General features: G+C 45.2%; 1 protein-coding gene across 2 annotated transcripts in view; it reads left to right on the top strand.

The window, feature by feature from the left end:
• The window catches only part of LOXHD1 (lipoxygenase homology PLAT domains 1), a 193,735-nt gene that overhangs the window by 75,971 nt on the left and 98,316 nt on the right, over positions 1–19,448 (top strand). For both annotated transcript variants that reach the window (XM_043444370.1, XM_043444369.1), the window contains exons 13-16: positions 8,935–9,089; positions 10,604–10,764; positions 15,152–15,228; positions 17,758–17,954. In XM_043444370.1, coding sequence (XP_043300305.1) covers positions 8,935–9,089; positions 10,604–10,764; positions 15,152–15,228; positions 17,758–17,954 — 590 coding nt within the window. The remainder of the gene's footprint in view (positions 1–8,934; positions 9,090–10,603; positions 10,765–15,151; positions 15,229–17,757; positions 17,955–19,448) is intronic.

The following is a 19,448-nucleotide window of genomic DNA, read 5'->3' as shown; positions in this document are numbered from 1 at the left end:
TTCACGTCCATTGAGTTGGTGATGCTATCTAACCATCTCATCCTCTGCCGTCCTCTTCTCTTACCTTCAATCTTTGCCAGCATCAGGGTCTTTTCCAATGATTTGTTTCTTCACATCAGGTGGCCAAAGTATTGGAGCTTCAGCTTCAGCATCAGTCCTTCCAACGAATGTACAGGCTTGATTTTCTTTGACTGGTTTGATCTCCTTGCAGTCCAAGGAACTCTTAAGATTCTTCTCCAGCACCACAATGCAAAAGCACCAGATATTCGGTGCTCAGTCTTCTGTCACTTAGCATAATGTTTTTAACATCAGTTCACCTTGTACCAAGTATCAACATTTCATTTATTTTAATTACTGAATAGTATTTCGTTGTGTAGATAGACTACATTCAATTGTTGATGGACATTTGCATTGTTTCCACTTTTTGGCTATTATGAATAACGTGACTATGAACATTCATGTGCAAGTTTTTGTGTGGACATATGTTTTCAATCCTCTTGGATATATATCCATGAGTCAAACTGCTGCTATGTGGCAATTCTGTTTTGAGAAACTATCATACTGTTTTTCAAAACAGCTGCACTTTTTGCATTTCCATCAGCAATGTATGAGAGTTTTAATTTCTCTACATTCTTGCCAACACTTGTTCTTCTTCTTTAATATTCTTTTTCAGTATTGTTTTTGGCTATTCTGGGTCCCTTGAAATTCTATATGCATTTTAGAGATGGCTTGTCAGTTTCTACAAAGAAGTCAACTAAGACTGATAGAGATTCGTTTTTATCTGTAGGTCAGTTTGAGAAGTATTGCCTTAATGATGCAATTGGAGCTTAATGGTGAGACCCCAATGGACTGCAGCGATGTTAAGTTTTAATGATGTTAAGTCTTCCAATTCGAGAACATGGGATGCTTTTCCACTTATTTAAAACATCTTTAATTTCTTTCAACTGTTTTTTAGTTTTCAGAGTGTAAGTTTTACACATTTCCTTCTTTTTTATTGAGGCATAATTGACTCACAAAGTTATATTTAGTTTCAGGTATACAACATAATGATTCAATATTGGTATATATTGTGAAATGATCACCACAGTAAGTCTAGTTAACATCCATCACCATATGTTGCTACATAATTTTTTCCTTGTGATGAGAACTTTTAGGATGTACTGTCTTCTTATTGTTTAGTTGCTAAGTCGTGTCTGCCTCTTCGTGACGGCATGGTCTGCAGCACGCCAGGCTTACCTGTCCTCCACCACCTCCCAGAGTTTGCTCAAGTTCATGTCCATTAAGTCAGTGATGCTATCTAACCTCATCCTCTGCTGCCCTCTTTTCCTTTTGCCTTCTACTGTCTTCACAATTTTCAAATATGCAGTACAGTATTATTAACCTTAGTTGCTATACTGTACATCTCCATGACTTATTAATTTGTTTTCACTTGATTTCTTAAATTATCTGTTAAGGGACTTCCCTGGTGGTCCAGCGGCTAAGACTCCACACTCCCAATGCAGGGGCCCTGAGTTTGATCCCTAGTCAGGGAATTAGATTCCACATGCCACACATAAGACCCAGCACAGGCAAATAAATATTTAAAAAATAATTATCTGTTAAGTATTTAATCTTTTTAGGCTTCCCTGGTGGTTCAGCTGGTAAAGAATCCACCTGCAATGCGGGAAAGCTGGGTTCAATCCCTGGGTTGGGAAGATACCCTGGAGAAGAGAACAGCTCCCCACTCCAATATTCTGACCTGGAGAATTCCATGGACTGCAGAGTCCATGGGGCTGCAAAGAGTTGGACACGACTGAGCAACTTTCACTTTCATTTATTCTTTTTAATACTATTTTGAATGGAAATGTTTTATTAATTTTATTTTCAGATTATTCATTGCAAGGTAATAGAAACACAGTTGATTTTGCTATCTTGATCTTGTACGCCATGACTTGGCTGAACTCATTTATTGGTTCTGATCATTTTTAGTAGATTCTTTGTGATTTTCATTATACAATGTCATGTTGTCCATGAACAGAGATAGTTTTACTTCTTCCCAACCTGCCTGTTCCCAAAGACACATGTACCCCAGTGTTCACTGAAGCACTATTTACAATAGTGAGGACATGAAAGCAACCTAAATGTCCATAGTCAGATGAATGGATAAAGAAGACGTGGTTCATATATACTATCGAATATTATTCAGCCATAAAAAGGGACAAAATTGGGTCACTTGTAGTGATGTGCATGAACCTAGAGTCTGTCATTCAGAGTGTCTGTCTCTTCCTGAGCCATCCTTTTATTCTCAACCTATTTGTGTCTTTGAATCTAAAGTGTGTCTCTTCCACATGTCAGATAGTAAGATCCATTATTCATTCTGTCAATCTCTGTGTAATAAGGAGCATGAATTAGTTTTGATGTTTGACTTCTGACAGCTTTCCAGCTACATCAATCTCTCTCATTTTCTGCCTGATACCTGGGCAATTTGGTGAGAAAGCCTGGATGCTCCCTTCCTTCACACTGGTGGAAAGTTCAAGCCATACAAGGACCCATGTGAAGAAATTCCCACCTCCTAACCACTATACCCCAAGCCAGTCATCCCCCCCGCTATCTCAAGCCATTTTTGGACATGCTTGAGGTTTATCATGCTCTCCCCAGAACTCCTCATTATATGAAAAATCATCTTATGTTCACTCTTGGTACATATGTGGCATCATTAACCTAGATTTCTGATCAAATATGGAGTAGGGGGATCCATCCTATCTCTGTCAGATTATCATCACATTTTGCCTTTGGATTAAAATATTTAGTCCATTTACACTTAAGGTAATTACTAATAAGGCAGGATTTAAGTTTGTCATTTTGCTATTTGCTTTTTATATATCATAAGTTTTTTTTGTTGTCCCTTTATTATTCTTTCCTTTGTATTAGTTTCTAAAATATCATTTTAGTTCCCTTGTTTCTTTCTATTTATATAAATTATTTTCTTATTGGAAAGAATTATACTTGGGGAATTATACCAGGGAATTACAATTAACATCTTAACTTACAACATTCTAGTTCAGATTAATACCAACTTATTTTCAATAATATACAAAAGCTCTGCTCTGGTGTAGGTTTGTTTCTTTCTCCTCCTTCATGCTATATTGCCATACAAATTAAATTTTCATACATTATAAACCCACCAATGCAATTTTATATATATATTGCTTTATGCAGTTGTCTTTTATATAAAATATGAGAAGAAAAGGGTACAAACAAAAACTAAAATATACTGTCTATAAATATACCTCTATCATTGCTTTTCCTCATTCTCTTTATGTCTGAGTGAGTTCAAGTTACTGTTTAGTGTCCAATATGAAGGACTCCTTTTTTTTAAATTTTTAAAATTTTTTCATTTATTTTTATTAGTTGGAGGCTAATTACTTTACAATATTGTAGTGGGTTTTGTCATACATTGACATGAATCAGCCATGGATTTACATGTGTTCCCCATCCCGATCCCCCCTCCCACCTCCCTCTCCACCCGATTCCTCTGGGTCTTCCCAGTGCACCAGGCCCGAGCACTTGTCTCATGCATCCAACCTGGGCTGGTGATCTGTTTCACTATAGATAATATACATGCTGTTCTCTCGAAACATCCCACCCTCGCCTTCTCCCACAGAGTCCAAAAGTCTGTTCTGTACATCTGTGTTTTTTTTTCTGTTTTGCATATAGGGTTATCATTACCATCTTTCTAAATTCCATATATATGTGTTAGTATGCTGTAATGGTCTTTATCTTTCTGGCATACTTCACTCTGTATAATGGGCTCCAGTTTCATCCATCTCATTAGAACTGATTCAAATGAATTCTTTTTAATGGCTGAGTAATATTCCATGGTGTATATGTACCACAGCTTCCTCATCCATTCGTCTGCTGATGGGCATCTAGGTTGCTTCCACGTCCTGGCTGTTATAAACAGTGCTGCGATGAACATTGGGGTGCACGTGTCTCTTTCAGATCTGGTTTCCTCAGTGTGTATGCCCAGAAGTGGGATTGCTGGGTGAGGGACTCCTTTTAATAGTTCTTTTAGAGCAGGTCTGCTAGTGATGAATCTTTTTAGTTTTTGTTTATATGAGAATGCCTTAATAGCCCCTTCATTTAAAAAGAAATAGACTTTTTAGAGCAGTCTTAGATTCAGAGCAAAATCCCTCTGCTTCACTGGCTGCTGCTTCTCATCTGAGTTTCTAGCTTCTGGGCTTGACCTCTAAAGTGGGCATTCCTCTACAGTCCTCATCTGCATCCTCTCCACAGAGGACCTCATCTGGCACTGTGACTTTCAGTGGAATCTACATGTCTATGATGACGAAAGTCATGTCAACAGTCCTGACCCTCCACACATATTCAACCTACATCTTGACCTCTCTTTATGATTGTCAAATGCAGCAGTCCCCATCCATTTTGGGAGCAGGGACTGATTTCAAGGAAGACAGTTTTTCCTTGGACTGGGGTGGAGATGGTTTGGGGATTATTTAAGCATATGGGTACATAGTACATTTACTGTGCACTTTATTTCTGTTATTATCACATTGTGATATATAATGAGATAACTATACAACTCACTACAATGCAGAATCAGTGAGCCTTAAACTTGTTTTTCTACAGCTAGTTGGTCCCATCTGGGGGTAATGGGAGAAAGCGACACCCAAAGTGTGTTGGCGATGTCCAGTCTACCCTGTAATTTTCATTTTGATTGCTGTCACTGCAGAAAACCCTGCTTCACAAAGATAGGATGTTGGAAATGGAAGCAGGCTTTTCAGTGCTTTTTTGGCAATCTCGTGATATTCCACCTTGACTTTAATCCAGAGTGTATGGAGATTTGAAGTTGTCCCAAGCACACTTTTAAGGCCACTGTCATTTGTGATCTCAAGTAGTTGATCCTCTTGTAGCACAGACAAAGTCAACTCACCTGGCTTATTCACAAATGGTTTACGGATCAGTTCCTTCCCAGTTTGTGAGTCTTTTGTGGTTGGAAAGTAATTCTCCAAGTCTTTTGAAAGCTGAGATAGGTGATCATGCACAAGCTAGGAGAAAGAAGGTGCTGGCTCAGTCTCTTTCAAAATCTCTGCTGATGTTTGAAACATGTCAAAAATCCCAATGTTCACTCATCAGCAGCATAATTCCAGTTTGGCTTTGAATGCAGCCACTTTATCTGCTGACTTGGAAACAGTGTCATTTTCCCATGTGACAGACTGAGTTTGTTGAGCAGGTTGAATATGTCACGCAGTAAGCAAGTTTTGCAACCAATTCTGTGTCACTAAAATATGCTGGCTGATAGTGACTGCTTTCCTAAAAGAAATCTCTGGAGTGGCCCTTGTAACCAAAGCCCTCTGGTCCGTGATCTTCCTTTAGAAAGCCATCTCATTTCTGTGTATAAGAGAAGGCATGTGATCTCTGTGTCCATCTCCTCACAGAGCTGCGTAAACAGACATGAATTAAGGTCACGTGCTTCAATGTGGTTGATAATTTTAATCACAACCTGCAAAACATTGTTAAGTTCAAGTGACATTTTTCAGCTAACTGGCATTTCTCTGTGGATGACACAGTGTGTAGGTTTACAGTCAGAAGCAACCTCTTTTACCTGAGTAGTGAAACTAGAAAGCTGTCCAGTCACGGCAGCTGCTCCACCCATGCATTTACTGACACAGAATGACCAGTTCAGTTTTCCTGATATGTAGTCATTCAAAGACTTGAGCTCTGGTGTTGTTTGGCAACAAAAGGGCACAGAACATACCCTCATGCACATCCTCCTGAAAAATATATCGCACAAAAACAAGCATTGTTGCCTTGTTGTCATCATCGGTAGACTCATCAACCTGAATTCCGTATCATGGTGACTCTTTAATCCTAACAGTTGCGCTTCAATGTCCCCTGCTGTTTCATTCTCATCTAGTTCAGGTGCTGGCCACAGGAGGAACGTGTGCCACCTTCTGAGCTGCAGTCTCTCCTTAAAGCTCACAGCAGTGTCCTGAGTAACAGGCAGGATCAGCTCGTCACCAATATTAAAGGGCTTCTAGCTCCAGCAATGCGATAGGTGCTAAGAATGATGCTCTCAGTGCAGACATGTTCGATAAAGTGGTGGCCTTCAGTAATTGCTTCTGTTCTTCGTGTTCACATTTTTTTTTTCTTCTGAAAAACTCCAAGGGCTTATCTTTTAATGCAGGGTGCTTGATATCCATGAGGTGAAGAAGTTTAGAAGGTTTCATGGCTTGTTGGATAGCTGGTTGCCACATATTTTACCAAACGGGCTTGGAGAAGTTGAATCACCTGTTGAAATGAATGTGCAGTTTAAGTAGGACTCTTGGTATTTTCTTTGAAGTGCAGCCTACTTTTTGTGAAATGAAGTGAAAGTCGCTCAATCGTGCCCGACTCTTTGCAACCCCACAGACTATAGCCTGCCAGGCTCCTTTGTCCTTGGGGATTCTCAAGCAAGAATACTGGAGTGGGTAGCTGTTCCCTCCTCTAGGGGATCTTTCTAACCCAAGGATCGAACCCAGGTCTCCCGCATCGCAGGCAGATTCTTTACCAGTTGAACCACCAGGCAGCCTTAGAGTCTTCTGCTGTCTCATCACTGGGTCTTCACCCATTTCCAAAGAAACTCCGCAGTGATGTTTATTTTTTACTCATTTTGGCTAGGATTAGCTTGTGGGCCTGCCGAAACTGTGACTGAGAAAAGCGTGCAGGGTGAGAAAGAGGCATGGATGGAAGTGGTAAATAAAATAATGGGTGGGCCATGCATGGACTAAAGTTAAGTGTTGGATTCTGACTTAAAGCCTGCCACCAGATGCAGCTTGTTATTTTCCACTCACTGATAGGGTTTAGATATGAGTCTGCGAGCAATTGATTTTTTACGGTCTCTGTTCAGTCAACCTCTCTGCTAATGTTCATCTGATCTGCAGCCTCTCCCAAGCACTAGCTTCACTGCCTCAGTTCCACCTCAGATCATCAAGCATTAGATTTTCATAAGGAGTGCACAATCTAGATTCCTCGCATGCTCAGTTCACAGTAGGGTTTGCACTCCTACGAGACTCTAATGCCATCTCTTATCTAACAGGAGACAGAATTCAGGTGGCAATGCAAAGCAAGGGTGAGTGGCTGTAAATACAGATGAAGTTTCGCTTGCTCATCTACCACTCACCTCCTGCTGTGTGGCCCAGTTCCTAACAGGGTACAGACAGGTACCAGTCTTTGGCCTAGGGATTGAGGACCCCTGATCTAATAGGCATCTCAGATTTATAATGAACAAACAGAACTATTGAATTTTTACCTCCAAACTTATCCTTCCTCCCAAATGTTCCTACTTCTTGGCAATGCTATTTACCTCTTTGCCCAAGCCAAAAACCCAGGAATCATCCCTGGTTTCTCTTTCCCTTAATTACCTATCTACTCTATCACCGAGTCTTTTATTTCTACCTCAAAAATTTATCTCTAATCTACCAATTTCTCCCCATCTCCACTGCACCCCCCACCTTTTCTAGACTACCGTAATTATTCCACTAACTATCCTCTCTGATTCTCTCCTTCATCCCCTACAACTGGCTCTCCACATAGCAACCAGCTGCTCTTTAAAACATAGATCAGGCCAAGTTACTTCCTTGCTTAAACCCTATAATGGCTTTCTGTAGTACTAAAAACAATAAGCAAAGGAAGCCACATGTCTTACCTTGACCTGTCACTCATCATGGGCCCCTTTCTGGCCCCTGTTCAGTTCTGGACCTCACATCATCCCCTCCTGCTTCCTTCACTCCAGCCACACCAGCCTTATTCTCTCTGCTCCTGGAACATAGCTGCTCATCCCCACTTTATAGTCTCCGTACCCACACTGGGGCTTCACAGTTAGCAGCACCCTCTTCTTTCACAGCACCAGCGGCTGGCTCCTATCACTAATATCTTAGTCCAAGCCTTGCCTCCTCACAGCAAGCTTTTCTGCATCTCTAAATCATTTTCATCCCTCACTGCCCTTCTCTTCACTTCTAGCACACTATGTGGCATCACTTCAAGGTATTATCTTTGTTGTAGATATAACTCAGAAATTTCCCTGTTCTCAATTTATGATTTTACTGTCCATCTCTCCTCCCCAGTTTTCCATTCTCAACTCTAATGCAAGTGCCACAGAGCAAGAGTTTGTCTGTCTTGCTCATTACACCTGTCATAATGCCTTCCACCTACTAGGCTTAGGTTAACAGATAGGGGACAAATGAATTAATGAATTTCATTTTGAAGCTTATTTTAAGTGGAAGCAAGGCTGTGATGTGCAGGATGTGGGCTGCCCCCCACAGTATATTTTCAATGTGGGAAGAAGCTTCTGCCCTTTCCTGAGCGGCTGCACTTTGTGGCTTTCTTTCTGCTTCTCTTCCTGTCATGTCCTTGGCACTGGGGAGTTCTGAAGAGAAGAGGAGGCTCAGTTCTTGTTCAAAAGAAAAGCTATCTTACTTTTCTTAGGAAGACAGGGCACATATGAATTGGAGAACAACCTAAGGCAAAATAAAGTCTAGTGGGCTGGAATGGAATCAAGTGCCAAAATGTTTGAATTAGACCCATGGTCCCCAAACACTGCCAGCTTCACCGGAGTCCCCTGGGGGAGCTTGTGAACAATGCAGTTTTAGGGGTCCAGCTCAAGAACTAAGATTTGAGAAGTCTGAGGCAGGGCCCAGGAATCGGAATTCTTATAAACATTTCCCATGGAGTTCTGATGATTAGCCAGGAGCAGGAACCTCTGAACTGTCTGGGACAGAGATTCGCAGCTGAGCTGGCCCTTCATTGTCCTGAGGCAGCCGAAGGAAGGAGCAAGGTCAGCCCTGGATGAGAGCTGGATGGAGGAGGGGAAAGCAGTGCTTAAGAGTGGGGAGCAGCAGGGCCAGCGCTGGGAGCAGGGGGCTGGCAGTCAATGGGCTCCCCGTCTCTACCTGCCAGTGGCCCGGTACCGCGTGACTGTGTGCACTGGGGAACTCGAAGGTGCGGGAACGGATGCCAACGTCTACCTCTGCCTTTACGGTGACGTGGGGGACACAGGGGAGCGGCTGCTCTACAACTGCAGAAATAACACCGACCTGTTTGAGAAGGGCAATGTAAGTTGCAGCGATGCGACGCCCCCTCCCGGTCCCACCAGTTCTTCCTTGGTCTTCCCTGCTCTGGGTAGAGCTGCCCGCTGGTACTGGGGCCTCGGCCATCAGAGGGGCTGGCTCTGGGGGAGGGAACCGGGAACCACATGCCTGCCACCCACCAGGTTTCTAGGACTGGTAGCTGGAGAGCTACCCTAAAGGGATCACAGTCCTCTTCCCACCCCTGAGCTTTGAGAAGAGGGCAGAGCAGGAGGACTTCGGGGCAGGCAGGCTGGGCACCTTACGGTGACCTGGAGATCCCAGACCTACAGGAAGCTGGGGCGTCTGAGGGCCCGCTAGAGAACGCTGCCTTCTCCACTAGGCGTGACCACTGGAGGCACCTTGTTGATTTCCTTTTTAAGAGAAAAACCAAGAAAGATACTAAACGTGGAAGTGGGAGAACTAGGTTCTCCTGTCAGCCACATGACCATGTGCTGGGCATTTCCTTTGGTTTCCCCAGCCATCAGCTGGGTTTACTGGGGAGGCTGTGTGAAACAGGTGGGAAAGAGTCAGGCAGACTGGGTTCAGTCCCTCCGTTCCCTGAGCCTCTAAAGCGGGTGAAGGGAGCCTACCTGTGGCCGGCTGTTGGGAGGATGTCGGGTGCACTGCCCTAGCCGATCTGGCCTGCAGTGCAGCGTGTGTGTGTGTGCTAAGTCACTTTAGTCGTGTCTGACTCGTTGCGACCCTACAGACTGTAGCCAGCCAGGCTCCTCTGTCCATGGGGTTCTCCAGGCAAGAATACTAGAGTGGATTGCCATGCCCTCCTCTGTAAAGAGCTGTGTGGCTGCAAAACTGTGAGGCCAAGGTTGGTCATCAGATGCAGACTTGATAAGCCTTGGTCCTCTCTTTCCTCTGCCATCCCTTCCTCAGCGAGGGCAGGGCAAGCCCCAGAATGTGAGTGGAGGTCTCCTTCCATCCTTTCTCATTCTTTTCTTGCTACATCTTCTGACGCCTGCCATGAATCCTACCCTCGAGTTCCTGTCCCCAGGGTATGCTCCTATAGACTTGGCGACTTTGTAGCCCCTGCTGCGTTGGAGAGAAAAAACTGAAGTTAACAAGACCACTGGTTCCCCCCAATCATTCCCTTTCTCAAAAGGGCCCAGTGTCTTTCTGCAGCAAAGCGCTAGAGGAGATTAGCCAAGGAATGAATTCACAGTGAATGGTTAGTCACTGATGACAGCTTGATGTGTTAATCCTCCTGGGGGATTTGCCTTTTCAAAGGAGATGACAGGGAATGGCTATTGCTCAGCCAAGAAATGCAGATCTCAGTTGTTGAGAACTTGACATCAGATGATGTTTCAGTGGGAGAAATTGGGGTGCAGTGCAACCTGTTCTTTATGGGTAGCTCCTGGCCCACCAGGGAAAGACCAATAGCCCAACCCATCAGCTATGGCTTGTAGGATTTCTGGGCCTGTATCTTCCCTTGGGGTTTGGGTCCCAGGGGAGTCACCGTCCATCTGGCCCTGCTGTCTCCCCTGTAGGCCGATGAGTTCACCATCGAGTCTGTCACCATGCGGAAGGTGAGGCGGGTGAGGATCAGACACGACGGCAAAGGCAGCGGCAGCGGCTGGTTCCTGGAGCGGGTGCTGGTGAGAGAGGAAGGGCAGCCGGAGAGCGACAACGTGGAGTTCCCGTGTCTCAGGTACACCAGACCCGCCAGCTTTGATCTTCCCCAGCTCAGATTACAGGCCTTGGATTCTCTGTCTTGCTGAGGTGTGGAGTTATGGCATCTGCTGTCAGAACTTCTCTGCCAGGATCAGGGAGTGGTGAACGTCTTAGCTATGGTAGATGTGTGTGTTTATGGGTGAGTGTGTATATGTGTGTACATGTGTGTGCATAGTTGCACACTTTTGTGAGCCCGGAGAAAGAGTAATAAAAGCTCCAGCAGACTGGCTTATCTATTTCACAACATCTCACCCTGAAACTGGGTTGAAGTGTCTGAAGCTGAAAGAAAGCGGCTATATTTGGAAATACGTGTTAATATCCTGCAAGCATTTAGGTGGAAACTGAAATGACAAGTCACGGTTTCCTGTGCTGCTGGGGAGGGCCTGGGGATGGAGAAGTGGTGGAGGGCAAGAAGGGAGAGAGATGGGGCTTTGCGATGGCTGAGGATGGCTGAGGATGGTGGTCCACCCTCCCGGTTCGTCCCCATGAGCGCTTGGCCAGGGCTGCCCCTCAGCGGTCTCCAGGTCTGTGGGAAATGCCGCAGTGACCTCAGCAGGACAGTCAGAGGTTGATTGAGGGGCTCTGACCAGCACTGCTCACTCCCCCAAGTTTCTCCTTTCCTGTCATCAAAGCCAAGAGTTTGTATCTTCATGTCTTAGATTCACAGTGTGAAAGCTCATGGGAGGCATAACAACTTAGTGGTCAGCTAATTTTTTCTTAATTGAAGTATAGTTAATTTAAAATAGTGTGTTAATTTCAGGTGGAGAGCAGTGATTCAGTTATATTCTTTCAGATTATTTTCCATTATAGGTTATCAAATATAGTTCCTTGTGTTATACAGTAGATTCTTGTTGCTTATCTATTTTACATGTTGTAGTTGATGCTAGCTAACAGCCAACTGATAGCAAGGTCCTAGAGGTCATGTGCTTGGGGAGGCAGGGCTTGAGAGAGGGATGGGAGAGACCACAGGGTCACCTGCATTGACTCGGGAGAGGGGGCAGTGTATTGATAGAGCGGACCATGGTTTAGGGAAGCCTGAGCTCCATGTCAGGAGAGCTGGGGAGAAGGCAGTGCCTTGGCTTCATTTGAGGTTATCTGAGGTTATTGATGTTTCTCCCTGCAATCTTGATTGCAGTGTGTGCTTCCTCCAGCCCAGCATTTGTCATGATGTACTCTGCATATAAATTAAATAAGCAGGGTGACAATATACAGCCTTAACGTACTCCTTTTCCTATTTGGAACCAGTCTGTTGTTCCATGTTCAGTTCTAACTGTTGCTTCCTGACCTGCATGCAGGTTTCTCAAGAGGCAGGTCAGGTGGTCTGGTATTCCCATCTCTTTCAGAATTTTCCACAGTTTGTTGTGATCCACACAGTCAAAGGCTTTGGCATAGTCAATAAAGCAGAAATAGATGTTTTTCTGGAACTCTCTTGCTTTTTCAATGATCCAGCAGATGTTGGCAATTTGATCTCTGGTTCCTCTGCCTTTTCTAAAACCATCTTTAACATCTGGAAGTTCACGGTTCATGTTTTGCTGAAGCCTGACTTGGAGAATTTTAAGCATTACTTTACTAGCGTGTGAGATGAGTGCAATTGTGTGGTAGTTTGAGCATTCTTTGGGATTGGAATGAAAACTGACCTTTTCCAGTTCTGTGGCCACTGCTGAGTTTTCCAAATTTGCTGACATAATGAGTGCAGCACTTTCACAGCATCATCTTTCAGGATTTGAAATAGCTCAACTGGAATTCCGTCATTTCCACTAGCTTTGTTCATAGTGATGCTTCCTAAGGCCCACTTGACTTCACATTCCAGGATGTCTGGCTCTAGATAAGTGATCACACCATTATGATTATCTGGGTGGTGAAGATCTTTTTTGTACAGTTCTTCTGTGTATTCTTGCCACCTCTTCTTAATATCTTCTGCTACTGTTAGGTCCCTACCATTTCTGTCCTTTATTGTGCCCATCTTTGCATGAAATGAAATATCAATAACCTCAGATATGCAGATGACACCACCCTTATGGCAGAAAGTGAAGAAGAACCAAAGAGCCTCTTGATGAAAGTAAAAGAGGGAGTGAAAAAGTTGGCTTAAAGCTCAACATTCAGAAAACTAAGATCATGGCATCCAGTACCATCATTTCATGGCGAATAGATGGGGTAACAGTGGAAACAGTGGCTGACTTTATTTTTCTGGGCTCCAAAATCACTGCAGATGGTGGCTGCAGCCATGAAATTAAAAGATGCTTACTCCTTGAAAGGAAAGTTATGACCAACCTAGATAGCATATTAAAAAGCAGAGACATTACTTTGCCAACAAAGGTCCATCTAGTCAAGGCTATGGTTTTTCCAGTGGTCATGTATGGATGTGAGAGTTGGACTCTAAAGAAAGCTGAGTGCCGAAGAATTGATGCTTTTGAACTGTGGTGTTGGAGAAGACTCTTGAGAGTCCCTTGCATTGCAAGGAGATCCAACCAGTCCATCCTAAAGGAGATCAGTCCTGGAGATCAGTTCATTGGAAGGACTGATGTTGAAGCTGAAGCTCCAATACTTTGGCCACCTGATGTGAAGAGCTGACTCATTTGAAAAGACCCTGATGCTGGGAAAGATTGAGGGCAGGAGGAGAAGGGGTGGCATCACCGACTCGATGGACATGGGTTTGGGTGAACTTCAGGAGTTGGTGATGGACAAGGAGGCCCGGCGTGCTGCAGTTAATGGGGTCGCAAAGAGTTGGACACGACTGAGAGACTGAACTGAACTGAACTGGCTTCCTTTGATAGGTTCTGTGGCCGGGAGTTACCTCCCTCTTGGGAGTATAATAGGAATGACTGCAAAGATAAGCACCAAGACACAGACATATGGGGTGACATCCTGGACAAGAAGCAAGTATCTTGGTTTCCCTGTTGCCCTGGAGAACATTGAGAGTGTCTCTTCTGTTGCCATCAGCCCAATATCACAGACCATGTTGAGTACTGGGGCCTGGATCACTCCTACTTGCACAACTGTCTGATTTCTCAGGCTGGGTCTCTGTGCTCAGTGGAAACAGTGCTTTTCAGGCAAATTGGTCCAATGTCTTTCCTGCTGGCATCTACTGTGGCTCACTCCAATGTACTGATGAGTCATAGCCATCAATCCCCCTCCCTTCAGGGTGCAGACCCAGCTTCTCCTTGTTGGCAAATCTCATTCATCCTTGAGAAGTCAGATCAGAGTCTCTTCACATGAGCCTTTCTCATTTCTCTAAACTTCTGTTGCACTTGGTTTGGTCCAACATTCGTCCTTGTCTTGGTCTCCATCCAGTACCTTGGCCAGTCTGTCCTGCCTTCTTCTTTTCTTTTAGATTAATTTTTATTGGGGTGTAGTTGCTTTACAATGGTGTGTTAGTTTTTACTGTACAGCCAAGTGAAATATATATAAATGTATCTCCCCATTTTTTGTGTTTCCTTCTCATTAAGGTCACCATGGAGACTGAGTTGAGTTCCCTGAGCTAGACAGTAGGTTCTCACTAGTTCTCACTAGTGTACATATGTCAATCCCAATAAAGTCACTCAAGCCTTTTTGGACTCTTCCAAATGCCTAGCCTTGGACTAGGTGTGATGGAGACACTGTCCTCAAAAATTTCATTGTCTAGTGGGTGATGTAGTCACAAAGAGTCAGACACGACTTAGTGACTGAACAACAAGTAGGTAATACCAATTTATAGATAGACAACTATAAAAATAAGCTAGTTAAGTGATGCCCAAGAAAGAGTTATTTATCCAATAGAATTAGTACTTATTCTATGCCCTGTCTCCTTAACTAGACTGCAGGTTCTCTAGGGCCTGGGCTATCTCTTATTCATCATAGTATATCTTTTCTGCTCCCCACCCCCCAACACCACAGAGCGCCCTCAGCACAGTGCCATGCACATGATGACCTTTTAGAAAAAGAGGTAGGGTTTTTTTTTTATGATAATGACAGGTGTTCAAGGCTTTTAGGACAGACTCTTTACCATGACAACTGAGGTCACATCAAGTGACCCTGCCCCTTCTCCAGCCTCATCTGCCAACCCTGCAACATCTGCTCGCTCCATTCCATTCCACACTTGCCTTCGGTCTGCTCCTGGAGGCTCTGTTCTGTCCCAGCATAATGTTCACTCCGAATGCACCTCCCTCCTCTCCTGGTTAACTCCTCATCACCCTCCCAGACTTACCCAGTTATCACCTCCGCAGGGCAGCCCTCCCTCCCAGTCTGGGTTGAGATCCTTTCTTCTGAGCTCTGGTAGAACCATTTTCTTTTGCTGAGTTCAGAGCTCCGGCCTCCCGGTGAATTGTGTGATGGTTGGTTGTCAGGCTGCCCCACTCAGGGAGCTAACGGCCCTCGTTTGCCCACAGGTGGCTGGACAAGGATAAGGATGATGGGCAGTTGGTCCGGGAGTTGCTGCCCAGCGACAGCAACGCGACATTGAAGAGTGAGTGGTTCAGAGGACAAGTGGTGGGTTGGCCTGGGTGGGACTTCCCTGGCTACCTAGAAACCAGCCCTTGGAGAAAGCACACACCCTTCACTTCTCTCCGTGAAGGCAGCACTGCAGAGGGTGGGGAGGAAGAGGCTCTGAGAGAGGGTCTGGAACCCTCTGTCTGAGCTGTGCACTGCCTCTTTACGGGCCTGGATGTGGGGCCCTGGACGCCTGTTAACTTCTGTCAAGAGTAACAAGGGTAGTAACACTGGCTAATGCTGCCCGGCCCCGGGGTGGGTACCTGTCATTCAGGACCTGGAGAGGATAAACACGTTTGGCAGGGGCTGTACAATGAGGACCCTGTTTTTCGATGCTGATAATTATCCTAGAGATCTTACAATTTTCCTTACTGGTATTATTTCTTCAAAAACCTTGACTTGTTCATGAGTCTTAGACAAAATTTAAAAGAAATATATCCAGAATCCTCAATAATACCAACTCCTGGTTTCTTTTCCAAGGCTTCATAAAACTGTTAATCTCCCAGCCATGTCTGACTCTTAGAGACCCCATGGGCTGTAGCCCACCATGCCACTCTGTCCAAGAGTACTGGAATGGGTTGCCATTTCCTTCCCTAAGGGATCTTCCTGACCCGGGGATCGAAACTGAGTCTCCCTCATTGCAGGCAGTTTCTTTACCGTCTGAGTCACCAGGAAAGCCCCTAAGACCTCATATTTATCACTTATTATCTACAATTTGCTATCTGACCTCAGGAAGATACTTAGCTCCACCAGATCTGCATCCTCACCTGACAAATGGGCATAATGACATCAGCTCCGCCGACCTTCCAAAGTTATTTCTGGGCTCACATGAATAATAAGACCTCATACTTATCACTTTTTATCTCATGTGAGCCCAGCAAGAACCCTGGAAATCAGCAGAGCTAATGTTGTTATGCCAGTTTGTCTGGGGGGACCCACATCTGGTGGAGCTAAATATCTTCCTGAAGTCAGATAGCAAATTGCAAAATTGGAATTCTGCATTCTGAGAACACTGAATTACAGAATTTAAGAGCTGGAGCAGTTCTTAAGAGATGAAAAAATGCCTCCATTGGACACAAGTCTCATGCTTGTGGCAAGGGGTGCCCCTAGGATAGCCAGGTCTGCAGTCAGCCATGGAGCTGGGCCCAGCGCCCAGGCGTCTCCATCTTCCTGCCCATCCTTCCTACTCCAGCAAGCCCTGCTGTTCCACAGGGACGGGGTCCTTCAGGCTCCCTCTTCCCCAAGTCAGAGCTTTTGAAAGGATTTAGATGAAAATGGCATAAGGCAGTGGTCTTTTTCTCAGGTCCTGCTGTATCCTTACAGCCAGGACAGAAGCCACCTCTTCAGGGCCTTCAGGTGTGCCCAGGGGAGCTGACCTGGACTGTACCCACAGGTCTGGCCTCCTCCAGGGCCTGACTGGTCTGTGGGGTTGTCACCCAAGAGCTGTGCTTAGCTGCCTCTCTCCGAGTCTTTCTTGCCAGCACCAGAAGGCCCTGAGATGGCTGTGAACCGCAGGCCTTGGAACTAGCATCACTTGACTTTCCAGTGCTTCCCTTCTCATTCCCAAGACTCATGCCCTGGAACAAAGCTATCGGACCTGGGCTCATGGCTCAGACTATCCTAGGCCTTGCCTTTTATCCTCCCTTGTGGACAGATGACACAGACCTTTCTGGGTCATAAGACAGAGTAACATCTGCATGGCATTTTGGGTGAGAACAAGACTTCGGGTTCACATTAGGGATTTACTCATAGCTGATTCTTTTTTTTAATATCTCCAACTATTTTACTTTAATATATAAACCTTAATACATAATAGTTCAGAGAAAGCAATTGTGATTATTTCAATATCATGCCAGAAATATTATTTGATAAAACTCAGCTTCAATTTCTCAACTAAAAAAAAATGTATACAAGCTTACTTTATTAAATGATTATGTGAAAACACCACTCTCAAATTTAAGGACTAGTATTTAAGGATGACTGCCTAGTGTTTAATGGTAGGCTGGCTCCTTCTGAACTGTTGCCATCTTGGGCCAAAAACATCATCTTCTGAGGCTCAGATTCCTCACCTGTAAAACCGAGGTCAGAACACCCAGCAATAACACCATGTAGGTAACGTGCTATATGTTTTCTGCCAGGCGGTAGAGGCTTCCTTTGCCTTGGTTTCTTCATCCATCAGACAAGAAATTGAATGCGTATTTGCTTTAAATCCTCGTCTCTTACATTTTAGTATTCTTTGCATGCCTTCCTGTTCTCAGCGCATTCACACCCTATGGGGCAGATGAAGCAGGAATCAGAATTCTGATTTTGAGATGAGGGGACTCCAAAAGATGGTAGGAGCACCACCCCACACCCCAGTCTCAGGGCTATGTGAGGAGGGCAAGAGCCTGGGCCCCCGACCTCCAGCTGAGCATCCAGCCCTGGCCGTCGACCTCCTGCTTCGAGCTCCCTGCAAGCTCACCCACGCTAACCCCTCCCTTCCCGCCTCCTTCCCTGGACTGTTCAGACTTCCGCTATCACATCAGCTTGAAGACGGGGGACGTCCCTGGGGCCAGCACAGATTCCAGAGTCTACATCAAGCTCTACGGGGACAAATCTGACACCATTAAGCAAGTTCTTCTAGTCTCTGACAACAACCTGAAAGACTATTTTGAACGTAGCCGAGTGGATGATTTCACCCTGGAGACCCTCAACATTGGAAACGTAAGTCTCTTTCCCAAGACTGTGTGAAGGTGTCTCACCTCTTTCCCTGTGTGTATCTCCACTTGGGTGCACACACACACACACACTTGTGCACACACACTCACACATACACACACATGCACACACACATACACAGACACACACTCAAGTACACACACACTCACATACATGCACACGCACACACACACACTTGCATGCACGCACACACTTGCATACACACATACATGCACACACATACACACACACTCACATGCACACACACATATACACATAGACACACTCACACACACACACATACATGTACACACACATATACACACTCTCACGTACACAGGTGAACCCATTTGAAGGGGAAAAGCGCCCACTTGGCTAGTGCAGTACATTGTTTTCCAGCTATGACCTAGAGCAGCAGGAGGCATGTGAGCAGTGGTCAAGCTTCCAGACTCTCTCTGGGGCTGGAACGCATGTTCTTAGTCTGGTGTTTCCTTTCCCTCCGAAGCCAGGATCAGAGGGACCTGGGCCCTAGACACTGGTGTGCAGGAAAGGAGGAAGAAGGAAGGAGGGAGGGCTGTAAGGAGGGGCTGAAAATGCTTCCCCGTTCCAAACTGGCGTGTCTGTCATGGTGACACCCAGAAAGCCTGTTTCAGTGTGAATTCCCAGGCCACACCTGAGAGATTCTGCCTTAGAGAAGAGATGGGTCCCCACCATCACCTCTCGGGCTGACTGTGCTCTGAGGGGCCTAAGCATTCACCTGGAGAAGTGTGGGTCTGACCGCCTGCACTCAAGTGCTGGAAACTTTTCTAGAAGTGTCTGAGCAGGGCTTCGTGTTACCACCTGTCCCTCTCGGGGTGACTTGTGGAAACCGAGAGGGTTACAAGCTCCCCTTTGCCGACCCCTCCCCTCTTGGTGAGCCTCACCTGATTTCAGGGGCTCTGGGGAATGATTTCATGTCAGTCATTTACATCTTGAAGCTCCTTAGCTTAAATCAAGATTTTCCTTGATCAAGCTGTATTTACATTTTAAGCTGAATTAATAATTGTAGACTGAAATGCTGCTTCCTTAACTAAGGATTTCTGGCAGCAGCCAGCAGATAAATGAGACATCTGAGTGGTGGGGAAGGGCATTTGGGTCCTTCTTGTGTTTCTGAAACGTGCTCAACAAGCAGTGTGGCCAAAAGTTGGGGAGTGTGGGCTTGGGCTCCTGACTGCCTGGTCTGAGGCCCAGTGTTTCCACTTACCTGCCATGTGCAAGTTACTTCATCTCTGTTTGCTTTGGTTTTCTCATGACTATCGAAAGGGATTCCAGTGGGATTGTTGTTAGCCTTAACTGTGTTAGTAACACCCACATGCACGTATGCACTCAGTAAACTCCAGCCTTAGTGACTGAACGATTGCCCATGCCAGGTTCTGGCCGCTTCGCGACTGACAGATGATCCCTGCTTTCGTGGCATTTTCTGTCACATCAGGCAGAAAACACCTGTTCCTGTCTTTCCTC

The sequence above is a fragment of the Cervus canadensis genome, chromosome 23, assembly GCF_019320065.1.
Source record: "Cervus canadensis isolate Bull #8, Minnesota chromosome 23, ASM1932006v1, whole genome shotgun sequence".
Classification (NCBI taxonomy): Eukaryota; Metazoa; Chordata; class Mammalia; order Artiodactyla; family Cervidae; genus Cervus; species Cervus canadensis.
This window is presented reverse-complemented; position numbering and strand designations above follow the sequence as displayed.